The sequence below is a fragment of the Trachypithecus francoisi genome, unplaced genomic scaffold, assembly GCF_009764315.1.
Source record: "Trachypithecus francoisi isolate TF-2019V2 unplaced genomic scaffold, Tfra_2.0 Lachesis_group13, whole genome shotgun sequence".
NCBI lineage: Eukaryota > Metazoa > Chordata > Mammalia > Primates > Cercopithecidae > Trachypithecus > Trachypithecus francoisi.
In genome coordinates this window covers 67,687,145-67,714,333 of record NW_022681458.1, presented here as the reverse complement: position 1 = coordinate 67,714,333, position 27,189 = coordinate 67,687,145, and the positions used below count along the sequence as shown (strand labels likewise).

Below are 27,189 nucleotides of genomic sequence, written 5' to 3'. Positions count from 1 at the left end.
TGTCGATTTTATCTATCTGCTGCAGTTGATTATGTGGTATTTTGCATCTGGTGCTTGAAATTATCGATGAATAAAATAGGCATTTTTTTCTTCAAAATGTCAAAGTTACCCTTCTGTAAATAATTTTTAGGTTTCTGTATAAGTACAGAAATAAAATAGTTAAAACTAAAAAAAAACTAATAAAAAAAGTCATGGCTGACTAAAGACCCCAGATTAAATGACTGTTGTTACATTATGTTACATGATGCCTATTTCCTTATAATGAGATAGCTTATAGACACCAAATTCTCATAAAAAATAGTGTTGCTTGCTCTATCACCCAGGCTGGAGTGCAGTAGTACAATCTTAGCTCACTGCAACCTCTGCCTCCTAGGTTCAAACAAATCTTGTGCCTCAGCCACCCGAGTAACTGGGATTACAGGCCTCTACCACCACACCCAGCTAAGTTTTGTATTTTTAGTAGAGACAGGGTTTCACCATGTTGGCCAGGCTGGTCTTGAACTCCTGGCCTCAAGTGATCTGCCCACCTCAGCCTCCCAAAGTGCGGGGCCTCATAAAGAACAACATTGCTTTCTATGTTTAGAAATTAAAAATGGGTTGGGCATGGTGGCTTATGCCTGTAATCCCAGCACTTTGGGAGGCCGAGGCAGAAGGCAGGAGTTTGAAATCAGCCTGGGGCAACATAGTGAGACTTCCGTCGTCTCTATTTTTTCATTTTTAAAAAAGAATTTTAAAAAATTCAAAATGAATTTTAAAATTTTTTTCTACTAAACACACCATCAAACTTAGAAAGTGCTATAAACATACAATTTCTACTTCCATGTTGAACTGTGTTGCAAAGATAGCCACTCCTGGTGCTACAGGAAAGACGCCATACAGAAATGCATAATTTGATAAACTTGTATGGTTCACCACATTGTCGCCTTTGTCCAACAGTTCCACCATTTCTCTGCACAGAAGTGGCAGCACCAGACTGAAGAAAAAAGAAAAACATCATTTACTTGATATGAAAGCATGGTGGTCCCCAGTAGCAGGCTGCTCTGGTGAATTTGGCGGCCGGTTCTCCTGCCCAGAAGGTATGTCTGTTTGCATGCACACATTCTATGCATGTCTACCTGGGCACATTTTGTTGAAAGAATCAAGAATTCAACTTGAAGTCATTTAAAGTGTAACAATATTCTGGAAATACCTCACATATCAGGGATTAGGAGGGAAAAAAAGATTTTTTTGATTCTACAAATAATTTTTTTTTTTGCCAAAAGATCATAAAAGTTGCAATTCTAGCTACTTTCTTGCTTCCTCTTTCGGTTTACTGAAATGTTCAAAGAAAGAAAGAAGGTTGACAATCTGCATAAAAACTTTCAAAAGAATTACTAAACTCTTTCTCTTTCTTTCAAAGTATTCTAGAGAGAGAGAAACTCCTTTTTTGAAAGAAAAAAAAAGCTGAACTTTATCATGATTAGGGGTTGAAATGGTTCAGTTAATAACAACATTGCTTAATAAGATTCTGAAATACTGCCGGGCGTGGTGGCTCAAGCCTGTATTCCCAGCACTTTCGGAGGCCAAGGCAGGTGGATCATGAGGTCAGGAGTTCAAGACCAGCCTGGCCAATATGGTGAAACCCCGTCTCTACTAAAGATACAAAAAATTAGCCGGGCATGGTGGTACGTGCCTATAATCCCAGCTACTCGGGAAGCTGAGGCTGGAGAATCACTTGAACCCGGGAGGTGGAGGTTGCAATGAGCTGAGATCATGCCATTGTACTCCAGCCTGAGTGACAGAGCAAGACTCCAGCTCAAAAAAAAAAAAAAGATTCTAAAATCCTGTAGAAAAATAGGTATCGTCAAGTAGCTCTTCATCTTTGTAAATACAAAAAAAAAAAAAAAAAAAATTAGCAAAGGAACTAAAACAACTGAGATGGAGCAGAAAACTAGTAAAATGCAGACCTGTTGAAGAGCCAATTATTTTTTTTTTTTTTTTTTTTTTTTTTTTTTTTTGAGACGGAGTCTTGCTCTGTCGCCCAGGCTGGAGTGTGGTGGCCAGATCTCAGCTCACTGCAAGCTCCGCCTCCCGGGTTCACGCCATTCTCCTGCCTCAGCCACCCGAGTAGCTGGGACTACAGGCGCCCGCCACCTCGCCCGGCTAGTTTTTTGTATTTTTAGTAGAGACGGGGTTTCACCGTGTTAGCCAGGATGGTCTCGATCTCCTGACCTCGTGATCCACCCGTCTCGGCCTCCCAAAGTGCTGGGATTACAGGCTTGAGCCACCGCGCCCGGCCTGAAGAGCCAATTATTAAACAAATCCTTCAGGATTCCATAGAAACTGCAAATCCACAGTAGCTGAGCAAATGGGGCTCTCCTTTAAAATCAGCAAGACCAAGATCGGTAACATTTTCACGGCAGCACCTAGCAAGGCGCTCTGGGATGGAGTAAAGAACTACTTTTATCTGTGTTTTTTTAATTAAAAAACTTAAATATCTAATAAGTATCAAAGACCCCCTGAAAATCTTTAAAATTAGCATATTTAAATTTTACTGATAAGCAGAAGTTGATAATACCATTATTGTTAAAACTATACTTATTACTTCGGCAATACCAATACTTTGTTTCTGAAGAGCATGACATCGCCATAAATAATTTTCAGTATTTATATTCATTATTATTATTATGAAAATATAAATATTAGGTTATGTTGCACTGGTCTCATGAATATAACTGTCTATACATGAGGGGAATGCCACAGTTAAGTATGCTTCAAGTACTTTGGGATAATCTTGTAGTAAAATTATGTCACCTGCACTATCAAGTACAACTCCATGGCTAATGGACCAAGTAAGCTGAAGAACTATTAACTAAGAAGTTGAGGCTGGGCACGGTGGCTCATGCCTGTAATCCCAGCACTTTGGGAGGCCGAGGTGGACATATCACCTGAGGTCAGCAGTCTGAGACCAGCCTGGCCAACCCGGTGAAATCCCGTCTCTACTAAAAATACAAAAACCAGCCAGTTGTGGTGGCAGGCACCTGTAATCCCAGCTACTTGGGAGGCTGAGGCAGGAGAACTGCTTGAACCTGGGAGGCGGAGATTGCAGTGAGCCAAGATCACGCCACTGCACTCCAGCCTGGGTGACAGGGCGAGACTCTGTTTCAAACAAAAACAACAAGAACAACAACAACAAAGAAGTTGGTGAGCACTTTTCATTTGGCAAGCCAGGATCATATGGCTGATAATAATCATTCATATTGACTTAGCTATATTTAGAAAGTTTGGCCAACCTCAGAACTACAAAATGCTTTTCCCAAATTCATGAAAAAAAGTTTGTGTTAGAAATTATTGTTCTGGTTGTTACTAAGATGCTTTTGTCTTTAGGATCTTTATGGATTGGGAAAAGTCAGAAATGATGCAAAATTTATTTCAAAATACTGTCAAACTGGGACATGAGGAGATACTGAATAAATTTTACATAAAAGCTGAAGGGAAACCCATCATCTTTATCCTCTGACAGTAAAATGGAAAGAATAAGCCACAAGGTATAAGGAAATGACTTTCCTCAATACACCAACATCACATTTTCCTTTATCTCACAACTATTCTACAGGGAGGGGTTATTAATAGTCAAAGGGGAAAATGGTTGCAGACATACTGCTGATGAATTGGCTAAATACGGCTTTCAAAAAGTACAATTCTGAAGTTAAATAAGTGATACTTACAGTTTAGCTGTGATGAGAAGAATTAGTACAACAAATGCTGACTTCTTCAGTCTCTTTATTTTTCCTACCATCGTGAGACCAAGGTAAAATAGGGCTGATCCAGAAAAAGAATTTCCAAGTCCATCAAGAAAATTTTCGACATATACAGGTACCTTTCGATCAAGAATAAAATTGAAGGCGATGCCAATGAAGACCATAAATACTATTGGGTTCTGTAATACACGCAGGAGTCCAAGTCCCACAATTTTTACTTTATTTTGAGAAGCATTTTGAGTGTCTTTCCACTTTTGGATTTCACAGAAGATAAACCCTATAGGGTTTAACATCATAAGAGATATTGGTGCCACCAAATAAATGTACTGGAGATATTCTGGGTATGTAGTTTGATATAAAGCTTCAACTGCAAAACAAGAATATTGATTTTTAAATGATGACCACAGAAATATAGATACGTGTTATGTATATAACATTTTCTGTACTTTATAGCAATGATAAATCTGAAATTTTCAAAATGACCCAAATAGCCTATTTTGGAAAAGTACATTTTAGTAATAAATCTGAAAAAAGAAAAATGTAATAAATATCATATAGCTTATAAAATGATAACCAAGTTTACACATTATTTTTAAACCTAATTTTTAACCATCTAAGGGTTAAAATTAGTCTCCAAAAATGGGCAGAACTGTAGAATTTTTAGAAGAAACAATTCAAAGTAAACATCTAGGGACAAACTAAACATTTAAGTAGTAATAGCAACAATGTGTTTATTGGTATCCATGGAGAGAGCAGTTTTACTGGAGTGGTAAGAGAAAGAAGTCAGATCACAGAGGGTTGAGGAGAGAGTAGGAGTTATTTAAGGAACTAAAAAGGAGCACAGATGTGACGGAGTCCACGCTGTGTAAGAAAAGAAACGAAGATGGGAGATGTTTGGAGGCCTCTAGGAATTAGGGGCAATTGGAAGTGCAGGAGTTCAGAGTAAAACAGGTAATGAGCTACTGAGTTAAATATTTTCCAGATGACAAGGTCCAGAATGTGGCTATGGGACTTAGTGGCTGAAATGGACTAAAGGAAAACATCACTGGAGATGAGGAGGTCAAGGAAATGACGGGGCAGAGAATTTCATGGTAGTTCACAAGATCATGACAAAACTTGGGATAAAGGTGAATGAGGGGGAATGCCCAGAATGAGGTCAGCAGGTTAACAGCAGACAGGATGAGTGGTCTAGCCAGAAAGCATGAACCTCAAAGTAGTTTTTAACAACAGAGCAGAGGGATAGTCTAGCAATGGTCCGCAGTAGCTGTGAGGATGCCAGTCCTACCTTCCATTGCTCATGTGGCAATGGGAAAATAAACAATCTCCATTTGAGAGGAATGAAAACGAAAGAATGCCTTCAAAGAAGACCAGTGGAGATACTTAAGGAGTAGAGATAGAAAGGTGGATCTTACAATGCTTGGGAGGGAAATACAGTAGAGTCACATCAATGCACATTTAATTAACACAAATTCAACCATACCCTCTTGGGAAAACAAAAGCTTCATTCCCGCCCCCCCCCCACCCCCCGCATAGCATGTTTCCAAGTGCAAACAAATTATTTCAACTGCTGTTCATGGAAAAACAATGCTGGCTAAAAAAATCTGCCTGTGTTACACTTATGAAAAATGGTACAATATAGACAAAGTATGCGTGCTGTATTTGGTGAGCATTTTCAACAGTTTGAGTATACAAGATGACTTTAGGACCTAACCACTGAGTAAGATGCGTTTTTTTATCTCATGAGGGAGGTGAGTGAGTGGGATCAGACTTCTAGCAGCTTCTTGGTAGACGTGAGGGTTGGTGACCTAATCTTGAGTTCATTAGAGCAACTTAGGGCCTTTTAGTAAACAAACTGGTCTCCAGCCATTTTGGCAATGGGTCCTGAAATTATACAATCTAATGCAAACAAAGGCTGATTTAGAATTGATTTGAAGTTGAGAAAGATAAAAAAGAACAGCCACAATCGCTCACAAGGAAAGAAGCAACCATGTGAAAACATGTAAAAGATTAGGTTTCTCAATTTACACCAAGATAAAGTGATACAGGCAGGAAAACACACTTGTTTACTTAGGATATGTAAGTTCAGTTAATGTCATGCACATGTCCCATTAAAGTTATATAACTAGATTATATAACCTTTAGAAGATCACGTTTTTCTTAAAAGCTAAAACCTATTTTTTAACAGATTCAATCCCGATTTTCTCAGCTAAGTAAATTCAAGATCTATAATATCCCCAAAATGAAGCAGTGGCTAGAAAATATTTGATTACATAAAATTTTATAAGTTCTTTCCACTGATTTCCAAATTAGATATGCTAGTTACATAAGTTAGTGGTTTTCTTTCAGGTTTCATAGGCTTCATCTTTTAAACAAAAAGCAGCACTTTTGATAACTATTTTTAGATAGCTATATTTCTGATTCTCTTGAGATATTTTATCTCAAGAGAAAGATATTCAGACCTGTCTACCACTCAGTTTTTATAATAGAGCATATATTTTGGAAAAGTCTTATATTTTCATCTGAGTATCAGAATTTTTCCTAACCAGCCACAATAAGATGCATAACATGTTTTCCTTTGACAACACAGCTATACAGTTCTATGATCTACTCAGAGCCCCTTATATTAATGCCTTTTTCCAGAAATTTACTTTCCTGGCACACTAGCATTTAATCACCACCACATAATGAACTTTACATTGTTTTAAGAACTCAGTGCAAATTTAAGCAACAGTTTTTATATCTGGCCATTCACCATATACTTTCCTTCTTTGGAAGGATTTTCTCCTCTTGATTGCTACTATAATCATTAGTCAAAAATCTCAAAATTAGATTACTTCATGTGTTTACCAGCCAACATTCTCTTGGATTTTCTCAACCACCTTCTTCATCCATTTTATTCACTGCTAACAGTACCATCTAAATCTAAACTTTCAAAAGGTAAGATTTTCTCACAGTTCTCACTGCCCACAGGAATAGCTACAAAACCTTTCTTTTGCCTGGTGTGGTGGTTCATGCCTGTAATCCCAGCACTTTGGGAGGCTGAGGCAGGCGGATCACAAGGTCAGGAGTTCAAGACGAGCCTGGCCAACATGGTGAAACCCCGTCTCTACTAAAAATACAAAAATTAGCTGGGTGTGGTGGCACATGCTTGTAGTCCCAGCTACTTGGGAGGCTGAGGCAGGATAATTGCTTGAACGTGGGAGGTGGAGGTTGCAGTGAGTCAAGACTGCACCATGGCACTACAACCTGGGCAACACAGTGAGACTCCATCTCAAAAAAAAACCAAAACACAAAAAAACCTTTCTTTTAATATTCAAAGTCCAGTCTCCACAATTGGCCCCTTACTTATCCAACCCATTCTTAACACAAAGACTCCATCAGCCAGTTTAATAACAGTTATACCAGACAACCACCACATTCATAATTACTAGTTCTTTATGCTGTTCATACTGTCACCCCCTAACTTCTCACTATCTCCTTTTTTTACCTAAATCTCACCTACTACTTAAGGCCTGTCTCTGGCACTACAGTTTCCATCAAGTCTTCAACCTATGTCATTAATCTCCCCTTCTCTGATATTCTGTAGTACTTTGTTTCATAGTAGTGCCACCTCAACAAATTCTAAGTTCCCTGAAAGCATCACTTTAATAGCCTACAGTCCCTGGCATAATGCTTGAGAAAATCTGAAAATACTTGCTGAATTGTATGAACACGTCAATGAACGCCAAAAGTTTCAGATGTAGTAAACATGTATTTTCTAACACACAGCTCTTTACATCAAATTGTTGTCAATGAATCCATTTTTAAACTTTATTTTTACTTTTAAAAACATTTGTTTTTAATTGACAAATATAAATTATATATATTTATAATGTACATGTTTTAAAATATGTGTACATTATAGAATGACTAAATCAAGCTAATTTAAAATATGCATAATCTCACATATTTATCATTTTTTCTGATGAGAACACAAAATCTACTCTCAGCGATTTTCAAGAATCCGCTGTTATTAACCATCATCACCATGTTGTACAATAAATCTAACTGAAATTTTGTATCTTTTTTTACATTTTACACATTATGAATATTTATAAAGCAGGTTACTATTGAGGTATTTTAAGTCAGCTGAACAAGCATACAAAGGCAGAAGTGTAGTCTAGAGGGAACACACAAAAAAATTGTGATTAAATAAATACAGGTTAAATTACTAGAGTAGGGTTCAACATGGGAATTTCAGTCTACTTCTGCCATTCATTTGCATAATTAACATCACATCTTTATCTATAAATTAGCAGTGCTTTTTTTTTGAAGATGGTTTTTCAAACCTGAAAAAATATACACTAAAGCAGTATGGTATAGCATAGTAACTAAAATTAGGTTTACAATCATTATATCGACTTTTAAGTTCTAATTAATTAATGCTTATAAATAAGGCTCTTGGAGGGCGGGGAGAATCCCATTATGAGGAGTTATTATATAGCTTTGAAGAACTAAGAGACAAAATTGGCCACCCACTGTGCTTCCTATTTTGATTCCTGCAGGGTTTCAATCCCTAGCATATAACACAAAGACCCAGACAAGATCATTCTATTATGTAATGGCATATAGTTAAATGCTTCATTTCCTTTCTGTTTACAGCTCAAACACTAGACCATAATTATGATTAGTCAGGGTACTTATGCTATCAGCATTGTTTGAAGAATAAATTATAGGACTTAACTATGCCCTATTAGTATCTTTTAATGACAGAGGCAGGGTACCATTCTGATATGCTGAAATCAACATTTTGCCACAGGAGATTCTTAGTTTCTTCTCATACTTGGATTTTTTAAAGTACTTTAGAAAAGAATTGCTCTAAAACACAGTGAGCTTCTTTTGTTTTTATTTTTTTAGAGACAGGATCTCACTGTCACCCAGGCTAGAGTATAGTAGTAATCATAGCTCACTGCAGCCTTGAACTCCTAAGCTCAACAGATCCTCCTGCCTCAGCCTCTCAAGTAGCTGGAACTACAGGCTTGTGCCACCACACCTGGCTAATTTTGCTGTTGTTGTAGAGACAAGGTTTTCACTATGTTGTTCAGGATGGTCTCAAACTCCTGGACGTAAGGAATCCCTCCGTCTCAGCCTTCCAAAATGTTGGGATTACAGGGATAAGCCACCATGTCCAGCCTTCTTTTTTAGTTGCAATATGCACTATTCTGTTACTGGAGTAAAAATACATCATTTTAATGTAATGTCATAGAGTGTTATAGTTGTCATAGTATGTAGCGAAAGAAAACGTGACTATCCTTTTTCTTTATTCATTAATTCCTTGCCAGCATTTCCTGTGTTACCTGTAAATTGGACAGATGTCAAACAAATGCAGTCTTAAAAAGGACATTTCTTGTAACCCATGATTGATGCTTATCTGTGAGCAAGAGAGTGGGAATACTTTGGAGAGGCCAGGAAACGAAAGAAAGGTCTTCTCTCCGGACACAGTATTCTTTCTCTGTTCACCAAGAACAAGGCCAGAAGGCAGATGGGCACAGCAGCAGTAATAAGTTACCTTATCAGGCAGCAGATACTCACCCCTAATAGTTCTATACCACACCTTCCAACGTCTAGATATATGAAAAAGCACTTGTCTAGTATATTGGTTTTTAGCAAAGTTATATTCTACAACTTAATGTTACAAGAGCTTTCATTATTGTGATTAAAAAAAACAAAAACATAAAAACAAAAATTATACCTCGAAATCAACAAACAACCATCAGGGAAATTTGGGCTGGCACATGGCTAGAAACATGGTTATCACCAGATTCACTGATTTAATGTGGGACGTAAGAAAAGCAGTGATAAAATGGCTGATTACATTTTTTATTTGGAAAGTCTGCCTCAATATGACAATAGATTAACTATTCTAATAGGTCTTTTTCCACTACTACTCATTTTACAGAATATTTTAGAAGAAAAAACCCTTTGATTTTTTTCTGAAACTAGTATATTACAAGGCTGGTTGGGTCTTCTGGAAATTGAACTGGCACATTATGTAACTGCATGGCATAAGAGAATGCCCAGTATTTGCAACCAGAAGACCTAGGTTTGGGTGTCAGTCACCTGCTAGTTGTATGACCTGGGATAAAATAATTACATCTCTGTAAGCCTGTTTCCTTATTTGAAAATGAGGATGATAATGTCTGCCTTACTCAAATGAGATAAGTATATAAGAAAGTACTCTGTGAACTATATAGTTACAAATGTTAGTTCTGTTTCATTATCGGCTTACTAATCTATGGGAGCATGAAACTACATACTTCTAGTTTATGTCTAAAGTAAGATATAGCAATAGCTATCAGATATTTAACACTATGGTACTGAGTCAGTTCTATGGTCCTTATACCATAAATACCTTGACAAGTGTACCTTATTAATTCTCCTGAGGAAATGGACAAACATGTTAATTCCTTGCTGTTTTCTTTCAAAAGTCTTTATTTCCTTTTAAATTCAATAACCTTAAAGGAACACCTATCTAGTTTCTGACTATTTGTAGCTCAATTATCTATGAGCCCAGTTTTTCCTGTCTCTTAAACCTCCAGCTTTCCTCACAGTTATTTAACTTCTTAGGTGTTTCTCTCTTTCTGGTAACAAGATAGAGGAAAGTCAAAAGTAGAGACAGAGGTGAAAAGTATAGTTAAATAGAATCTTTTTGGTACCAGTAGTGAAATAAGTTGGGGTTTGAGGGGAGAGGATAAAACTGCTAGATAAGAAACTTGAAAGTTAATTGTAGATTTCAATTGTATCCTTCAATAGGCTCAAGTCTCTGCTCAGAAGACATATCATCAGAGAGGCCTTCATTGACCACCCTACCTCAAATAGCACCTCCACATTCCTATCCCTCTACATGACTTGATTTTTATGGCCCTTGTCACCACCTGACATGATTTTAATTTTATTATTCTCCCATTACAATGTAAATTTAATATGTGCAATAACTTTGTTCACAGCTATAATCCCAATGGTTAGCACAGCCACTGGTATGAAACAGTTCCTTATTAGTGAATGAATGAATGAATGAATGAATATATCGATAATAATCAGGTCCTCATACTTGATAGATGATCAAAGTATATATAACTTTAATTTAAAATATAAAAAAGTAGCTACTAGGTATACATTTTCTTGGTGACAGAGTGTTCTGAAATATAGAAGGTTTCCTTTCAAGATATGTCAATATCCCAAACTGGTATGTTTACTGTTTCATTAGGAAAACATATATGCATAGAAACATAAAATTAGGCTGCTGAAAGAGTTAGAAACATAAAAAACGAAAAGTTAGAAAGGTAAAAAAGCTCTCACCATTTTTGTTCTTAAACAAGAAATTAACTGCAACTAAAATACATTAAAATTTTGAATAACAAGCTCAAAAACAATGTTTTAAAAAATTTGAGACAGGGTCTCACTCTGTCACCCAGGCTGGAGTGCAGTGATATAATATTGACTCACTGCAACCTCTGCCTCCTGGGCTCAAGCAATCCTCCTGCCTCAGCCTCTTGGGTAGCTGGGACTACAGCCCTGTGCCACCGCAGCTGACTAATTTTTTGTTGTTGTTGTTATTTTTTATAGAGATGAGGTTTCTCCCTGTTGCCCAGGCTGGCCTTGAACTCCTAGGCTCAAGTGATCCGCCCGCCTCGGCCTCCCAAAGTGCTGGGATTATAGGTGTGAGCCACTGCATCTGGCCCCAGAACAATTTCTGATACAAAATAATACGTATTCTAGATGGTAAGAAAAATAAATTCCTTTCACAAATGCTTAATAATAACTATTTTTATACAGACATAAATCTACTTTTTTAACATAATTTAAATCAGAATCGAATCCTTTCTAAAAATTAAGCTTCTTTCATATGTGCTTACTGGGAAGAAAAAAATACAATTAGGACTATTCACAAAGGTTATTAGAATATGACCATTTATTTTAGGTAGATGTTTAAAGGATCCTCAAACTCTGAAGTTTAGGAAAAACTATGATTCATCCTAAGACATATTTGAGAAAAAAATGAAAAACTTCTTAGATATAAGAGTAAGAATCTGTCACTAACAATTGCCTAAATTAAAATTGAATGTTTTAAACACATGAAAAATAAAAAATAACTTACCTATAGGGTATCCCAATGCAAAGTCATTACTTTGTGTAGCAAAAATAGGGAATAGTCCAGCTTTGCTAAATCGACTATCAGGACTAGCAACCAATAAGGTTAATACACATACAATGAAAAATACAGAAGCTTTGGCAATTAAGATACTATATAGAAAGGACCAATCCACATTGGAAAAATTAAGTACAACCATGTTTTTGAATAATAAAGCTGGAAGCGCAAATCTAGAGACAAAATTTCCCAGTCCTTTGGCCTGTGTTGATGTTATGACATTGGCCCTTCCTGCTATGTAGCCACAAAGGACAATACCAAAGCATTCCAGTAAGGCTGGAAAAAGCCTTGTAATTGACATTGAAGGTGGGTCATTAGTGGAATTAAATCCGTGCGTTAAAGCTGTAGGCAAAGTCTTGGTCATATTGACTGCAATGGTTAAGTTCTCTGCAGGTAAATTAGAAAAAGAATTCATTTTCTTTCACCCTCCAACTCCAACCAGCTCTCTGGAAAGAAAGGAAGAAAGACTCAGTATGGCCATCAACAAGAATTCTAGTTGAAATAATACACTGGCAAACCTAGATTTATTTACTTATTAAATGGCCAAATAAATATACATACTTTCTTCAACTACCATCAGGGAAAATACAATGGAAAAAAAGTGGGGGGTTCCTAACAATAATTGCTTCACTCTCAAAGGCAGGTCAGCTCAAAATATTTATGTTGCTGTTCTATATTCAGTATTAGACATAAGTAAAATAAGATCTGCAAATATTAGAGCTGCAGTGATGCCCTGTGCTTCTCTCCAGTGATTCTCTCCACCAGTTGAGCTCTGCCTGGTGGATAAGGGCCTCGGGACCACAGAGTCTCCACTGGATGTTCCCATGCATCCAAATTCTCTGGAAATTTCAGAAGTTCTTAAGGCTGCATTGAGGAGTCACCCAGGGACCAGAGTCCTTTCCAGCCCATGGTCATACTTGAGTATAGGATGGGAAGAAGAGTATAGTAGAGCACCACTAATCAACTTTAAACCAATAATTTTTTTTTAAAGATAGGGTCTTGCTCTGTCTCCCAGGCTGGAGTGCAGTGGTGCAATCTCAGCTCAGTGCAACCTCTGTCTCCTGGGTTCAAGTGATTCGTGTGCCCACCATACCCAGCTAATTTTTGTATTTTTGTAGAGACAGGGTTTCACCGTGTTGCCTAGGCTGGTTTTGAACTCCTGACCTCAGATGATCTGCCTGCCTTGGCCTCCCACAGTGCTGGGATTACAGGCATGAGCCACTGCACCTGACCTGAACGAATTAACTTTTCTGTGTCTCACCTTCTTCACCTGTAAAATGGCAATAACAGTAATACCTACCACATGGGAACTTGAGATTATTCAACTGAAGTCTTTAAAATCACATCTGGAACAGAGTAATCACTTAATGATGGTTAAATATAACTTTTGGTAGAATATGAGAGAGAGAGAAAAAAAAAGATGATATCCCACCAATATACCTTTAGTTCCTTCTATACCAGCCACACACACTGGCCCCAGGGACTTTGTGCCACAGGGACTTTGCACATTCAGTTCACTCAAGTGTCACGGAAGCAGGGACTAGGCACGTTTTTGCCCACTGTTGTGTCCTTAACATCTAGGACAGTACCTGGCACACATGAGACAGAAAAAAAATATTTTTTTAATGAATAACTATAATAACTTACACTTAAACCTTTTACCCTTTCATGGATCAATGTTCTCTTTCAGGCACTATTTAGTTTATGGACAGAATTTTTTGTTTTCTGAATGATAAAGTATTACAAGTTTTTCACTACAGCAACAGAACCAAGAACACAAAATGTGTCTAAAGGTGTTCATGAAATGTTGAAAAATACAAAATGTGGCCGGGCGCGGTGGCTCAAGCCTGTAATCCCAGCACTTTGGGAGGCCGAGACGGGTGGATCACGAGGTCAGGAGATCGAGACCCTCCTGGCGAACACGGTGAAACCCCGTCTCTACTAAAAATACAAAAAACTAGCCGGGCGAGGTGGCGGGCGCCTGTGGTCCCAGCTACTCGGGAGGCTGAGGCAGGAGAATGGCGTGAACCCGGGAGGCGGAGCTTGCAGTGAGCTGAGATCCGGCCACTGCACTCCAGACCGGGCGACAGAGCAAGACTCCGTCTCAAAAAAAAAAAAAAAAAAAAAATACAAAATGTTTTGTAAAATGTTCTAAAGAGGTTCAGAAAATGCTAAAGCATGGAACAGATTCAAAAAACGAATAGTACAATAATTATCAGACTCCCTCTTGCTGCCAGGAACACAATGAACATGAGGTCTGGATAACTCTAAAGCTAATCGGCTTTTATTAGTATCTTGAAATTAAAATGATGACAATTGCCAATTTCTTTTTCTTTTTTTTTTGGTGGAGTTTTGCTCTTGTTGTCCAGGCTGGAGTGCAGTGGCGTGATCATGGCTCACCTCCACCTCCACCTCCCGGGTTCAAGCGATTCTCCTGCCTTAACCTTCCCGAGTAGCTGGGATTACAGGCATGCACCACCACGCACGGCTAATTTTGAATTTTTAGTAGAGATGGGGTTTCTCCATGTTGGTCAGGTTGGTCTCAAACTCCCAACCTCAGGTGATCCACCCACCTCAGCCTCCCAAAGTGCTGGGATTACAGGTGTGAGCCACCACACCCAGCCAACAATAGCCAATTTCTAAGTGATTACTCTGGGTTTACCATCTAAAGTAGACTTACATAAGGTAGAAAGTAAAAAGTTCATGCTTCTGGAAATTTACAATGCTCAGGTTAAGTCCTCAAACATCAACATCACGTTAAAAAGACTTAGATGGCAGCCCAGAGATCACCAACAACTGATACCTGGCAGGGGTATAAGAGAATTTTCTCTATGCTACCCTTGTATAAACCGAACCATTTAAAAACCTTATATTTAATCTGGATTAGGACAAGTATTTTTCTACTAGAATTAGATAGGAGTGGTCAATATAGTACATGAAACCTACAATACTCACATACTTGAAGTTTACCAAATAAGCATCAAATTATATCTTGGGAAAGCTACCGGTTGGTACAAATACCCATACTTGAAGTAAGGAGCTGGTAAACAATTAAACACAGGTGTTAAACATTTGGAGCCCTTAAGAAAGTGTGGGCCGGGCACGGTGGCTCAAGCCTGTAATCCCAGCACTCTGGGAGGCCGAGACGGGCGGATCACGAGGTCAGGAGATCGAGACCATGCTGGCGAACACGGTGAAACCCCGTCTCTACTAAAAAAATTTAAAAAACTAGCCGGGCGAGGTGGCGGGTGCCTGTAGTCCCAGCTACTCGGGAGGCTGAGGCAGGAGAATGGCGTAAACCCGGGAGGCAGAGCTTGCAGTGAGCTGAGATCCGGCCACTGCACTCCAGCCTGGGCGACAGAGCCAGACTCCGTCTCAAAAAAAAAAAAAAAAAAGAAAGTGTGTACTTGGAAAAGCAGTGCTAAAGAAGAAAGTGATAAATTAGTCCAGTTTTCTATTCACTTTCAAAAGTGCCTAGAGTATTAACAACTCATTCTGCTTACAATCTCTTACTTGTACCACACGAGCATGTCAAGGCATTCCAGTAATTTCTTTAACCAACAGTTTTAACTAAACTAGTTGAAGTTCAGTGGAGAGTCAAACAGATTCTGGGCTTTACAGCTTATTAACTCATAAGTTACTTAGCCTTTTCGAACTTTTGTTTCCTCAACTGTAAAATGAGAGTAAAAACCTCCTTATAGGGGCCAGGCATAGCAGCTCACACCTGTAATCCCAGCATTTTGGGAGGCCCAGGCAGGTGGATTATGTGAGCCCAGGAGTTCGAGACCAGCCTGGCCAACATGGTGAAACCTTAGTCTCTACAAAAAATGAGCTGAGCACAGTCATGCATGCCTGTTGTCCCAGCTACCTGGGAGGCTGAGGTGGGAGGATCACCTGAGCCTAAGAGGTCTCTGCAGTGAGCCATGATCACACCACTGCATGCCAGCCTGAGTAAGACCCTGTCTCAAACAAAGATCTCCTTAGAGAGATATTGTATGGATAGAATATTTTATATACAGCTTATCACAGAGTAGGCCTTCAAGAAATGGCAGCAATTGCTATTAGGAACTGTTGTCTTACTACTAACAATGATAAAAAAGTAAACATGTTAGTTCTTCAAACATACCTGGTAAAATATCCACCAACTAAAAAAAGAGGGATGGGATGTGTCACAAATTTATCAGTTTTTGTTTTATACCAAACAATTAAGACAAGTTGAATTTAATTTGGTTTGATCGTAAATGGTTAACAGTGAAGGCAGAGCTCTTCATTTTTCTCAGGGTGATGGTCAAATAGTTGTAGCAATGTCCAGGATTAACTTTCAATTCGTTGAAAAATTTTAAAAAAGCCGGGGGGTCGGGCGTGGAGACTCACACCTGTAATCCCAGCACTTTGGGAGGCCGAGATGGGCATATCACCTGAGGTCGGGAGTGGAGACCAGCCTGGCCAGCATGGTGAAACCCTGTCTCTACTAAAAAGACAAAAATTAGCCGGGCTTGGTGGCAGGTGCCTGTAATCCCAGTTACTCAGGAAGCTGAGGCAGGAGAATCGCTTGAACCCGGGAGGCAGAGATTGTAGTGAGCTGAGATCCTGCCATTGTCTTCCAGCCTGGGCAACAGAGCAAGACTCCGTCTCAAGAAAAAAAAAAAAAAAAGTAATCTGCCCTCCCTATGAGGTTTATTTTAGTGTTTTTCAGTATTATAAAAGAAATACCTGCTAAGGTAAAGTCAAAATTATCAAAATGACTTAAAAAGTTTTACTTCATCCTAATCTTTTTTAAACGGGAAGATAATATGCTTTCTAAAGCATAGTTTAAAATGAACAGGAACCACAGCAAGGGAAGTTTAAAAAAAATTACATCCAGCCTTTTCATCTATAAAAACAAAAGCTTGTTACAGAATAAACACGTTCACAGTAAAAAAAACCACTCGCTGAGGCACGAACTGGAGAAATGCTACTGTACTTACAAACCGCTTCTAGCCACATCATACTTGGCTTAGATCACATAAACGAACCACTGATATTGTAAATAACTGCTATTAAGTGAAAATGGGAGGGTGGGGGAAAGGAGAGGGTTGACTAATTTCACAGAGAAAGCTTTAAACTCTCAGGCTATTTCTCAAACAGCCAACATCCTTTATCCTGTGGGATAAGTGTAATACAGTGTGGTACTATTAAAGCACTCTTCAACAGCAACAGTCGCACCATTCACCCACTCCCACCTACTTGCTGGGCACCAAATGTCCTCCCCAGAGACCCGGGTAGGGAGCGCTGAACACTGACTGCCTCCTTGCCTCATCTGTAGGGACAGACTGTGGCCCTCCAAGATAAGGGGCGCAGAGAGTTCCTAACCGAATAGGCTGCTCGGAGAGCAGCTGCCAGCCAACGCCTGGAAAGGCAGCAGTGAAATGGAAAGGCAGCCAAGGGTCTGTGCCTGGCGTAAGAAAAAGGTGGTCGCTCGTCTTCCCAGGGCACGGGAGTCACAACGTCATGGTAACTAACATACCCCAAAAATGGGTAACGGAGAAAATTTGGCGCAGTGCTCCAGGTGCCTGGGTAGAAAGAAGCCTTCGGGAGGGCAAGATACTGAGGGTACCCTCGGGATAAAGGAAAGAGTCTAAGAATGACAAGGTGGATGCCCGTGCAGTGAGGAGCTTCCCAAACTAGGGATGGCAGTTCTGTCTCCGGAGGGTACGAGACACCCCTTCCCCCGCGCGAGCCTTCCCGGGTGATCTCACACATTCCAAAGGCAGGCGCTGCGGGGCAGAGACAGCAGGTTCAAACGACGGGCCGCGGGGCCAGGGCGCAGAGGGTCGGCAGCTGCCCACGTGCCCAGGCCCGAGGGGTAGGGGTGGGGATACCCCGTGTCCGCAAGGGAGAGCCAGGACCAGGCAGGTCTGCGCTCCAGGGGCCCATCTCACCTGCTTCGTCTGCAATCTTGGGGTGGCGAGGAGAAGGGAGCTGGCAGGGGGCCAAGCAGGGAGAAGACCACCGTCATCTCCCGCCCCCACCCCTCTTCGCTGAGCGCTGACGGGTGCCAGCTGCAGCAGCTTAGGCACGTTCCGATAAAGTGAGGTGGGGTAAGCCTCTGCGGCCCTGTCAGCTCAGCCCAGTGCCGGCCGCGAGGCCCCGCCCCCGTCCCGCCTTCGGGGCCCACCCCCTCCCAGCCCCGCCTTCAGGCCCCGCCCCCAGCTCCGAACTTCCAGCAAAACGGGCCCCTCCCCGCCCTCAAGCCCCGCCCACTTCCACGAGCCTCGAGCCCAGAGTCGCGGCCCAACCCTCAGGCCCCACCCACAGCCTCGGGCCTCCGAGCCACACGTTCCCCAACCCCGCCTTCAGTCCCCGCCCCCTCCTCCAGCCTCGGAGCCCCACGGTACCCGGCCCCGCCCTGCCGGCTGGGAACCGCCCAGCCGCGATCCTCCGGGGTGGGACTTCCGGCCTCCCACCTCCCACAAAATGGTAGTCGTCGTGGGGGATGTTCAGTTTATTTTTCCTCTTCTTAAGCACGGACGCAGAGCTGGCTTGTCTTTCCGCTTAACCCCCAACCTCGTGTGATCTGCCAGTTTCGCTCCTGATTAGCCCAGGACTTTTTATAGCATAGAGTTTTAAAGCAAGGGCTTAGAATCAGACCTGGGTCAAAATCCTGCCTTCCACTTTTACCAAGGCAGTGTGACCTTGACGTTCCTACATAAGAGATTCAAATGTAAACGCTTAGCCCTGGGCTTGCTTTAGAATCTGGGCTCTGTCCATAACTGCTTCTATTGCGGGGCGGGGGTGGGGGTGGGAGTGGGGAACTACATGCATATCCTCTCAGTATACTGAAAGGAAACTGGTGGCGTTAATGGAAAACTTACGAAGCTTCTTGAAATAAAGGTATTGAAACCATCCTCAGGGTTTATAAGAATTCTGGACAAAAATATAATTAAGCATTAATCAGGCTACACTTTGGCCCACTTCCTTGTAACCGAAAGTCAGGTAGAGCTAGATAGTACATTTGCATCCCCGTTGTTCCTATAGATAGGTTTTCTGATGTTAGAGTCATAAGGCTTTTAAGAATTGCTCAAGCGCGGTGGCTCAAGCCTGTAATCCCAGCACTTTGGGAGGCCGAGACGGGCGGATCACGAGGTCAAGAGATCGAGACCATCCTGGCTAACACGGTGAAACCCCGTCTCTACTAAAAATACAAAAACTAGCCGGGCGAGGTGGCGGGCGCCTGTAGTCCCAGCTACTCGGGAGGCTGAGGCAGGAGAATGGCGTAAACCCGGGAGGCGGAGCTTGCAGTGAGCTGAGATCTGGCCACTGCACTCCAGTCCGGGAGACAGAGCGAGACTCCGCCTCAAAAAAAAAAAAAAAAAAAAAAGAATTGCTCAAGATATTTTTCAGCCCCCAAATTCCAGCGAAACAACTGATGCCAGCTAGCTGGAAGACCCCTGCCACAGAAGAAGGGAATCAGCATGAGAATACAGCTTCTTCATCTCCCTGTCCCATGACTTCGCCCTGCAGTCTTCAACCAATTAATGATCTCCACACTTCAGACCACTCCAAAACCCTTAAGAACCTGAGCCTCAAAGTTCTCCTGGAGACGAATTTGAGGTTTCCTCCTATCTGTGTTTGGTGGCTCTATGATTAAACCTCTTTCTCTTCTGCAACCTGGTGTCCCAGTGTATTAACTTGCCATGGGCATCAGACAACAAACCTATATACAGTATCCCAAATATAGTGCTCCACTTTGAAATCGGAAGAAATCCTGCATGAGTTAGTCTTTTGAAATAAAAATTATTTCAAATTTAAAAATATTTATATATGTTCCCACTTAAGATATCCACAAGTATTTGTTTACAACCTTTTACCTTGCTTTGCATCTTAAACATTTTTGTATGGCAATTTCTGTCTTCCTATCATCTCGGCCATCTTAGTGCAAAGATACAAAATTGTGTGGCTTACTAAGAAAAATTACGGTAAGCTAAGGTTAGGTTAAAGGATCTGAAACTTAGCAAAAAAATGAGCAGAAATTAAAGCTATAAAAAGGCATGGGTCCTGCTCCAGTTCTCTTTGCTTCTCCTTTGTTCTCTTTCTCACTTTTAACTGCCTTCTTTGTTTCCCTTGAGCCTGATTTCTTAAAAAAAAAAAAAAAAAGAAAATCTGAATATCTCAATTATCTCGAGGCTAAAAGGATTTTTGTTTAGGAAGTATGAAGATTAATTCAATTAAATAAATAGTTCTTGAGCATTGACTACTAGGGGAATACTGGAAGATAGGCCTGGAAAGTTATGGTCAACCTGTAGCAGGATCCTTGGGTTAGCCTTAGAGTTTGAACATTATCCTTTGGCCACAGTAAAACATTTAACTTTTCTTTTCCCACAGGAACATGTCAGAATGATTACACTATTTGTGGGTGTGTAATCTGGAAGCTGTACCACGATTTTGAAAGAGAGACTGAAGGCAAGAAAAACAATGTGGTGACTTGGGGAAGAACCAAGACATAAGGAAATGAAGACTTACTCTTGGGTGATGACAGTAAAAAGAATGGAATAGGCCTGAGAAACAGGAAAAGGGAGAACTGATGGGACTCAATTACTGGTAGGGCTAAAGAGGAGGAAGGACAGGGTGAGGAGGAAGGACAGGGCGAGGTGGCTCACGCCTGTAATCCCAGCACTTTGGGAGGCGAGGCAGGAAGATCACTTAAGCCCAGGAGTTCACCAGCCTGAACAACATGACAAAAACCCATCTCTGCAAAAATTACAAAAATTAGGCCGGGCGCAGTGGCTCACACCTGTAATCCCAGCACTTTGGGAGGCCAAACCGGGTGGATCACCTGAGGTCAGGAGTTCGAGACCAGCCTGGCCAACGTGGGGAAACCCCATCTCTACTAAAAATACAAAAATTAGCTGGGCATGGTGGTGTGCACCTGTAATCCCAGCTACTTGGGAGGCTGAGACAGGAGAATTGCTTGAACCCAGGAGGCAGAGGTTGCAGTGAACTGAGATTGTGCCATTGCAGTCCAGCCTGGGTGACACAGTAAAACTCAGTCTTAAAAAAAAAAAAAAAAAATTAGCCAAGTGTGGTGGCACACACCTGTGGTTCCAGCAACTCAGAAGGCTGAGATGAGACGATTGCTTGAGCCCAGGAGGCGAAGGCTGCAGTGAACCAAGATCGCACCACTGCACTTCACCCAGAGCAACAGAGTGAGACCCTGTCTGAAAAAGACAAAAAATAAAAATAAAAGAGAGAGAAGGAAGGATTTAACAAGCTTATGTATTTCCTCATCTGTTAAAATAAAGAAAAGAAACTGAACTAGAGAGCTTCTGGTATCCTGTTCAGCCATAAAATTTTGTTGTTTTCTATTATTCTGTTATCTGAAAATGAGAGGAAGAACTATTTCAGTGGGAGAAGCAGTTTCAAGGAGAAAATAACAAATTTGATTTTAGACCTCAAATCTAAAACCTTGAGAAATTTTCTAGTTCAGTTTTCTTTCTTGAAGTTATCGTCCTCTCCATCTGAGATTCTAGGAGATTAAGCAGTTGGTCTAAGAACACCCAACTAGTCCATGACAGAGAATGAGAATAAAAGCCCTCCCTGTCCTGTAAACGAACTGCTTATAAAGGCATCAGCACATGTATGTAGAGATTTCCGGTAGACCCCTAGGGAGAAAACAGAAAAGAGAGAGAAAGAGCAGAAATAAAGACATGGTTTGAGAAGACATCTGTTTCATGAAGACATGAAGTTTCTTGTGGAAACCTCATTGATGAGGTTTCCTTCCACAGAGCAGCTTGTGGAAGGAAACTCTAAGAACAAAATGTATACAAAGATGAAAGACTTCATTAAAAACTCACCCTTAGAGAAGTAATTACCAATGAATGCCACGAGAAACTAATTTAATTCCACTGTCATATCTTCTAATCATTCTGTGAGATGCTGACTAATTCTATACTATTAACTGGAAAAAAGTGATGAAAAGCTAAAAGTAATGCAGAATAATGGAGGGAAAACTGTAAATTAATCATAACTTTCATTTACACGTAAGAGGGACCTATAAACTTCAAGCACACTGATATTCCCCTTTCCCTCAAGTCTCGCTGATCAGAGTTGACAGGAGAAACAAACCAAATGGTTTGATACAATGACAAAGGTCATGTAGGATATATGTTGAGGCAATATGATGTACATGTGGATTCCTGGTGATTTTTATTTTTTCCAAAATGAAGTACTTCTAATGTTTCTTTCTATGAAAGTAATAACTAACAATGATATTCAGATAATACAGAAAAGAATGAAGAAACCGAAAATCATACCTGTGGATAATTTCTTTAATATTATACCATATATGTATCATTTTATGCAAATATAGATTATTTAAGAAAAATAGGATTATACATATGATTTTCATACACACAATTTTTAGTAACTTTTTATTTAATAATACCATTATAATCCATAAACAATTTATTCATATAGATAGATTTATATCATTTTTAATGCCTATTAAATATTCCCTAGCGAAATTTTGAAGATGATCTTCCTTGAAAAAGGGGAAACTGGGCCATCTATAAAGCCTAATCAAAGTTGAGTAAAGAATAGAAAAATAAAAGAGAGTGACTTAAAATGTGCTGTTTGAACATGTCTAGTATGATGCCAAATTTTGTTTAAAAACTTTTAGTTTCTTTAAAACTCCCCTTCCCCTTCCCAATAGCATCATTTTCTCTTTAGGAATTCATGTTTCCAGAGAAGTTGACTTCACTGTCCCTTCAGAGGTGATGTAACGAATGCAGGCTGTCCAATCAGTATATTTCATCCCTTTGCACTTAATGATTAGTCAGGGTGGGTATTGATCCTAAAGTAGCTCAGTTGAATAATTCTCAGGACTTTTGCAGAGAATGCTGATATTCTCTTTCTTGCTAGACAAGAGGAAGATGCTGACAGCCATTTTAGAACCATAAGAGAAGCCAGTCTTAGAATGGTGCAGAAACCAAGGGAGGCACAGCAGAGAGAAGGAAATTAACAGGGACCTTGATGACATATTGAGTTGTGGGATCAAGCCCCACCCGAAGCAGCCTCACCTGTTGGCCTGTGGACTCTTCATTCATGTGTACCAATCAGTTTTCTTCATTGTTTAAACAAGTTTGAGTTGGGTTTTCTATTACTTAAAATCAAATGCACAGGAAAAAATGCTAAAGGAAAATGCAACAGTAATTCTGTCTGAGTGGTAAGAATACACATGATTACAATTTTTTTTTCTGTGCAGAAAAGTTTCCCTTTTTCTTGATAAAATTAATATACAAGTATGTATTTTGGCTTTTTGGAAATCTTCTAAAACAAATTTTAAAACCATGATTATGTATTAAACCAGGAAGATATATGAAATCCACCCATAAAATAGAACGACTTAAGAGCACAGATATGATGACCTTAGAGAAGACAAATGACCTATGACCTTAGAGAAGACAAAGACCTTGCTTTTGTTGATCTTTGTATTCTCAGCATTTAGAATAGTGCTTTCCCTGACATATGGTAGGCATTCTGTAAATGGTTTTTGAATGAGTGAATAAAACATAATTGCCTATCAGCTATCTAGGAAGTTGGATTGTAACTATGGGAAGTATTTGATACAAGCAACTGTGACATAGCTCTTTTACTGTAACTGGATTTCTTGTTTCCAGCTTTTCACTTGGCCTAGTTTTATAGCTTTATTTAAATATTCCCCCAGGCCAGGCACGGTAGCTCACGCCTATAATCCCAGAATTTAGGAAGCCTGAGGTGGACAGATCATGTGAGGCCAGCCTGGCCAACAAGGTGAAACCCTGTCTTTACTAAAAATGCAAAAATTATCTGGGTGTGATGGCGCGTGCCTGTAATCCAGCTACTTGAGAGGCTGAGGCAGACGAATTGCTTGAACCGAGGAGGCGAAGGTTGCAATGAGCCGAGATCGTGCCACTGCACTCCAGTCTGGGCAAAAGAGCAACACTTCATCTCAAATAAATAAATAAATAAGTATTCCGCCAAATTGTTGACTTCTTTTTGTGATTGTAAATGCTAGAATTAAATAATTATTTCTGATCTGTCAAGTTAAAACACTATTATCTTTTAACATACATATATATGTTTATGTGTGCATAAATATACAATAGCTTTTTTCTCTTTCAATTTACTACTGAAATATTCTCACAAAAGCAATAAAGTGGAACCTAAACATCTCATGTGGCTATTGATCTTGTTATTGACCCCAAGAAAGGCTCAAATGTGATTAAATGGGCAGAGGCTTTTGTCCAGGCCAGAACTTAAGAAGTTAAGCAGAGGCCGGGTGTGGTGGCTCACACCTGTAATCCCAGCACTTTGGGAGGCCAAGGCAGGTGGATCACTGAGGTCAGGAGTTCAAGACCAGCCTGCCCAACATAGTAAAACCTTGTCTTTACTAAAAATACAAAATTAGCCGGGTGCAGTGGAGTGCGCCTATAATCCCAGTTACTGGGGAGTCTGAGGCAGGAGAACTGCTTCAACTTGGGAGGCGGAGGTTGTGGTAAGCCCAGATCATGCCACTGCACTCCAGCTCGGGGGCCACAGAGCAAGACTATTTAAAAAAAAAAAAAAAAAAAAAAGTTAAGCAGAAAAACAATGAAACCAGAATTAGGTTATGAAACTGAAAGTTAACTCAGTGACTTACATAAGATAGGCTGCAGAAATCACAATAGAAGCATGGTAACTTTGGGGGGCCCACCAGTTTGTTTCAAGACTTAGCTTCTTGATATTTGTGGTTTTGACCACTTTTTTTTTTTGAAAGGAGAGAACAGGAACATGAAAATGAAAAACAAAAAAAATACACTTGTTCCTACTTCTAAATTGTTCATTTAAAAGTGGGCTCACTAACAAATTTATTTAATAGGCAGTCTTTAAAGAAATAATATTTTAACTGTGCAGAGCATTTTCTAATTTGAATAACGCCTAAGGTGAAAAATTAAAACTAACCAACGTTGTAAAATACAAACAGGAAGTGGAGAAATCCCAGATTTTAACCTTGACTTTAGATTAAGAATGTTTTTAGCTGATTCTAGTTAAAACATTTTTGAGTAAATAGCTAGCTCAAAAAAAGGCTATCACATCCTCAGCACAACAGTGAAGCACATACCTCAGATGCATTCTTCTAGTAGAGGAAATGTTTCAGGGGTTCCAGTCTCCTTCCCTCCTTGAAGGGGCAGGTCTTCTATCTGTGTTGATTTCTATAGTCTCCTCAGTGTCAGAATAGTATTTGGTAGACTAGAAAGTAGAAACTTGATCAACTTTTGTTGCCCTACTAACGCTTACAATAGAGCTAAATAAGTTGGTGACATTTTTGTATTTAGAGAATCACTCAAAACAGAAACACCTGTTCTTTTTTTTTTTTCCTCGAGACAGGGTCTTGCTCTGTCGCTCAGGCTGGAGTGCAGTGGCACGATCATAGCTCACTGCAGCCTCAGCCTCCCAGGCTCAAGCGATCCTCCCACCTCAGCCTCCTGAGTAGCTGGGACCACAGGATGCGCCACCACACCTGGCTACTTTTCGTATTTGTTTTTGTAGAGATGGGGTTTCGTCATGTTGGCCAGGCTGGCATGAAACTCTTGGGCTCAAGTGATTCTCCCACTTCAGTCTCCCAAAGTGCTGGGATTATAGGCGGGAGCCACCACGCTGGGTCCCTGCTCTTTCTTAGACTGCTTCTTTCTGCTATTAACAAAAGTAACTGATAGAGAAGAAGTATCAACACTCAAATGTCTACATGGCAGCAGAGAAACTAGACAATTTTTATAAATGACAGTGGCTGAAACAGAATAAATCATGGGGAATCATCATTGGTATTATATAGACTAAATATGATAGTGTTCCATTAATTAATTCTACAAATATTTAAATGTTCTCAGAATTCCAAACATTATTTAGACTTTTCTTTACCTTAACTCTTATGCAAGCTTTCCCTAGACCTTCCCAAAAAGTTGAGACAGGAAAGGAAACTTAAGACTGCTGAACCATAATAACATTCACCAGGCCTACTCACAAAGAGGTCTGGACACTAGATTGGAGATTGCTATTCTTGGAGAACAACATTGATGAAACTATGCTTCTCAGTGCAGTGTGAATTGGGGTCTCGGTCTCTATAGTCTATAGCTAATAGTATAATTATATCAAATCTGACCTATTATTAGTCCAAATGGCCTAAACCAAACACTGTCCCATAGGTTTATTGTACTCATGTATTTTGGAGACAATAAGATGTTTATAGTAATGTTAAAACTTGAGGCCAGGCACAGTGGCTGACACCTGTAATGCCAGCACTTTGGGAGGCCAAGGTAGGAGGATTGCTTGAGCCCAGGAATTCAAGACCAGCCTAGGCAACAAAGTGAGCCCCCGACTCCACAAAAAGTAAAATAATTAGGCAGATGTGGGAGTGCATGCCTGTGTAGTCCCAGCTACTCAAGAGGCTGAGGCAGGAGGATTGCTTGAGCCCAGGAGTTTGAGTTGCAGTGAGCTCTAGTCACATCACTGCACTCTAGCCTGAGTGACAGAGTGAGACCTTGTCTCTAAAAAAAAAAAAAAAAAAAGACAAAAATTCCTAGAGGATTCTTAAAAATTTCATTTCATGTATTGTCTCAGTGACTGGTCAAGGATTTTTTTGTTGTTGTTGTTTTAACCCAATAGTCTTTGTCAAGCCAAGAACTGGTGTTGAAAATTTCAGCCCAACATTTGCCATAGTGAATAAATCATTTATCTTACAGGCAAAAGAAGATCAAATCTGAGGGCACTTGAAGTAGTTTTTAGAAATCTTCAAACCACAAGCAGACATCGCAGTGAAATTCAGAAGTCCCTGTCTGAATCTGTCCTCACAACCACTTTAATCTCACCCATCCAGCCATGAGTGTCAAAAATTAGAGTGTGCAGGTAATGTTTGTCCAAAACAAATTTGTCCAGATTCCCTCTGTTAACTTCTGAAGGTGGTAAGCAGGGAAGGAGCATGAGCTCCGTTACAGAGAACTTAGCCTGTGTGAAGGTTAAAGAGGAAAAAGCCCTCGTGGGAATAGCTAGACATTCCAAACAGCATAGAACATCAGCAAGAGTAATAGCAAATGAACTGAAGAGGAGGCAGTTGTCTCCTCAGCTCTCGGAAAGGGAAATAACAGAAGGTTTATATCAGTCCCATTGAGGCTGGCGACCAATGGGAAGTGGTTGCTAAGGAGACGGCTGGTGCAGGGATTACTATAGGCAGGATGAGGGAAGGAAGGTATAGGTTTATGCATTTGC

The 27,189-nt window shown here is 40.2% G+C and overlaps 1 protein-coding gene across 4 annotated transcripts in view; it reads right to left on the bottom strand.

The window, feature by feature from the left end:
- The window catches only part of GPR155 (G protein-coupled receptor 155), a 54,642-nt gene extending 36,588 nt beyond the window's left edge, over positions 1-18,054 (bottom strand). For 2 of the 4 annotated variants that reach the window (XM_033231081.1, XM_033231085.1), the window contains exons 1-5: positions 17,850-18,054; positions 13,369-13,517; positions 11,878-12,374; positions 3,708-4,107; positions 808-973 (exon numbers count right to left, since the gene is read on the bottom strand). In XM_033231081.1, the coding sequence (XP_033086972.1) occupies positions 808-973; positions 3,708-4,107; positions 11,878-12,343 (1,032 nt within the window). In that variant the 5' untranslated portion in view covers positions 12,344-12,374; positions 13,369-13,517; positions 17,850-18,054. The other 2 variants (XM_033231083.1, XM_033231084.1) reach the window with 2 other exon arrangements.
- Between the last annotated feature and the right edge of the window lie 9,135 nt (positions 18,055-27,189).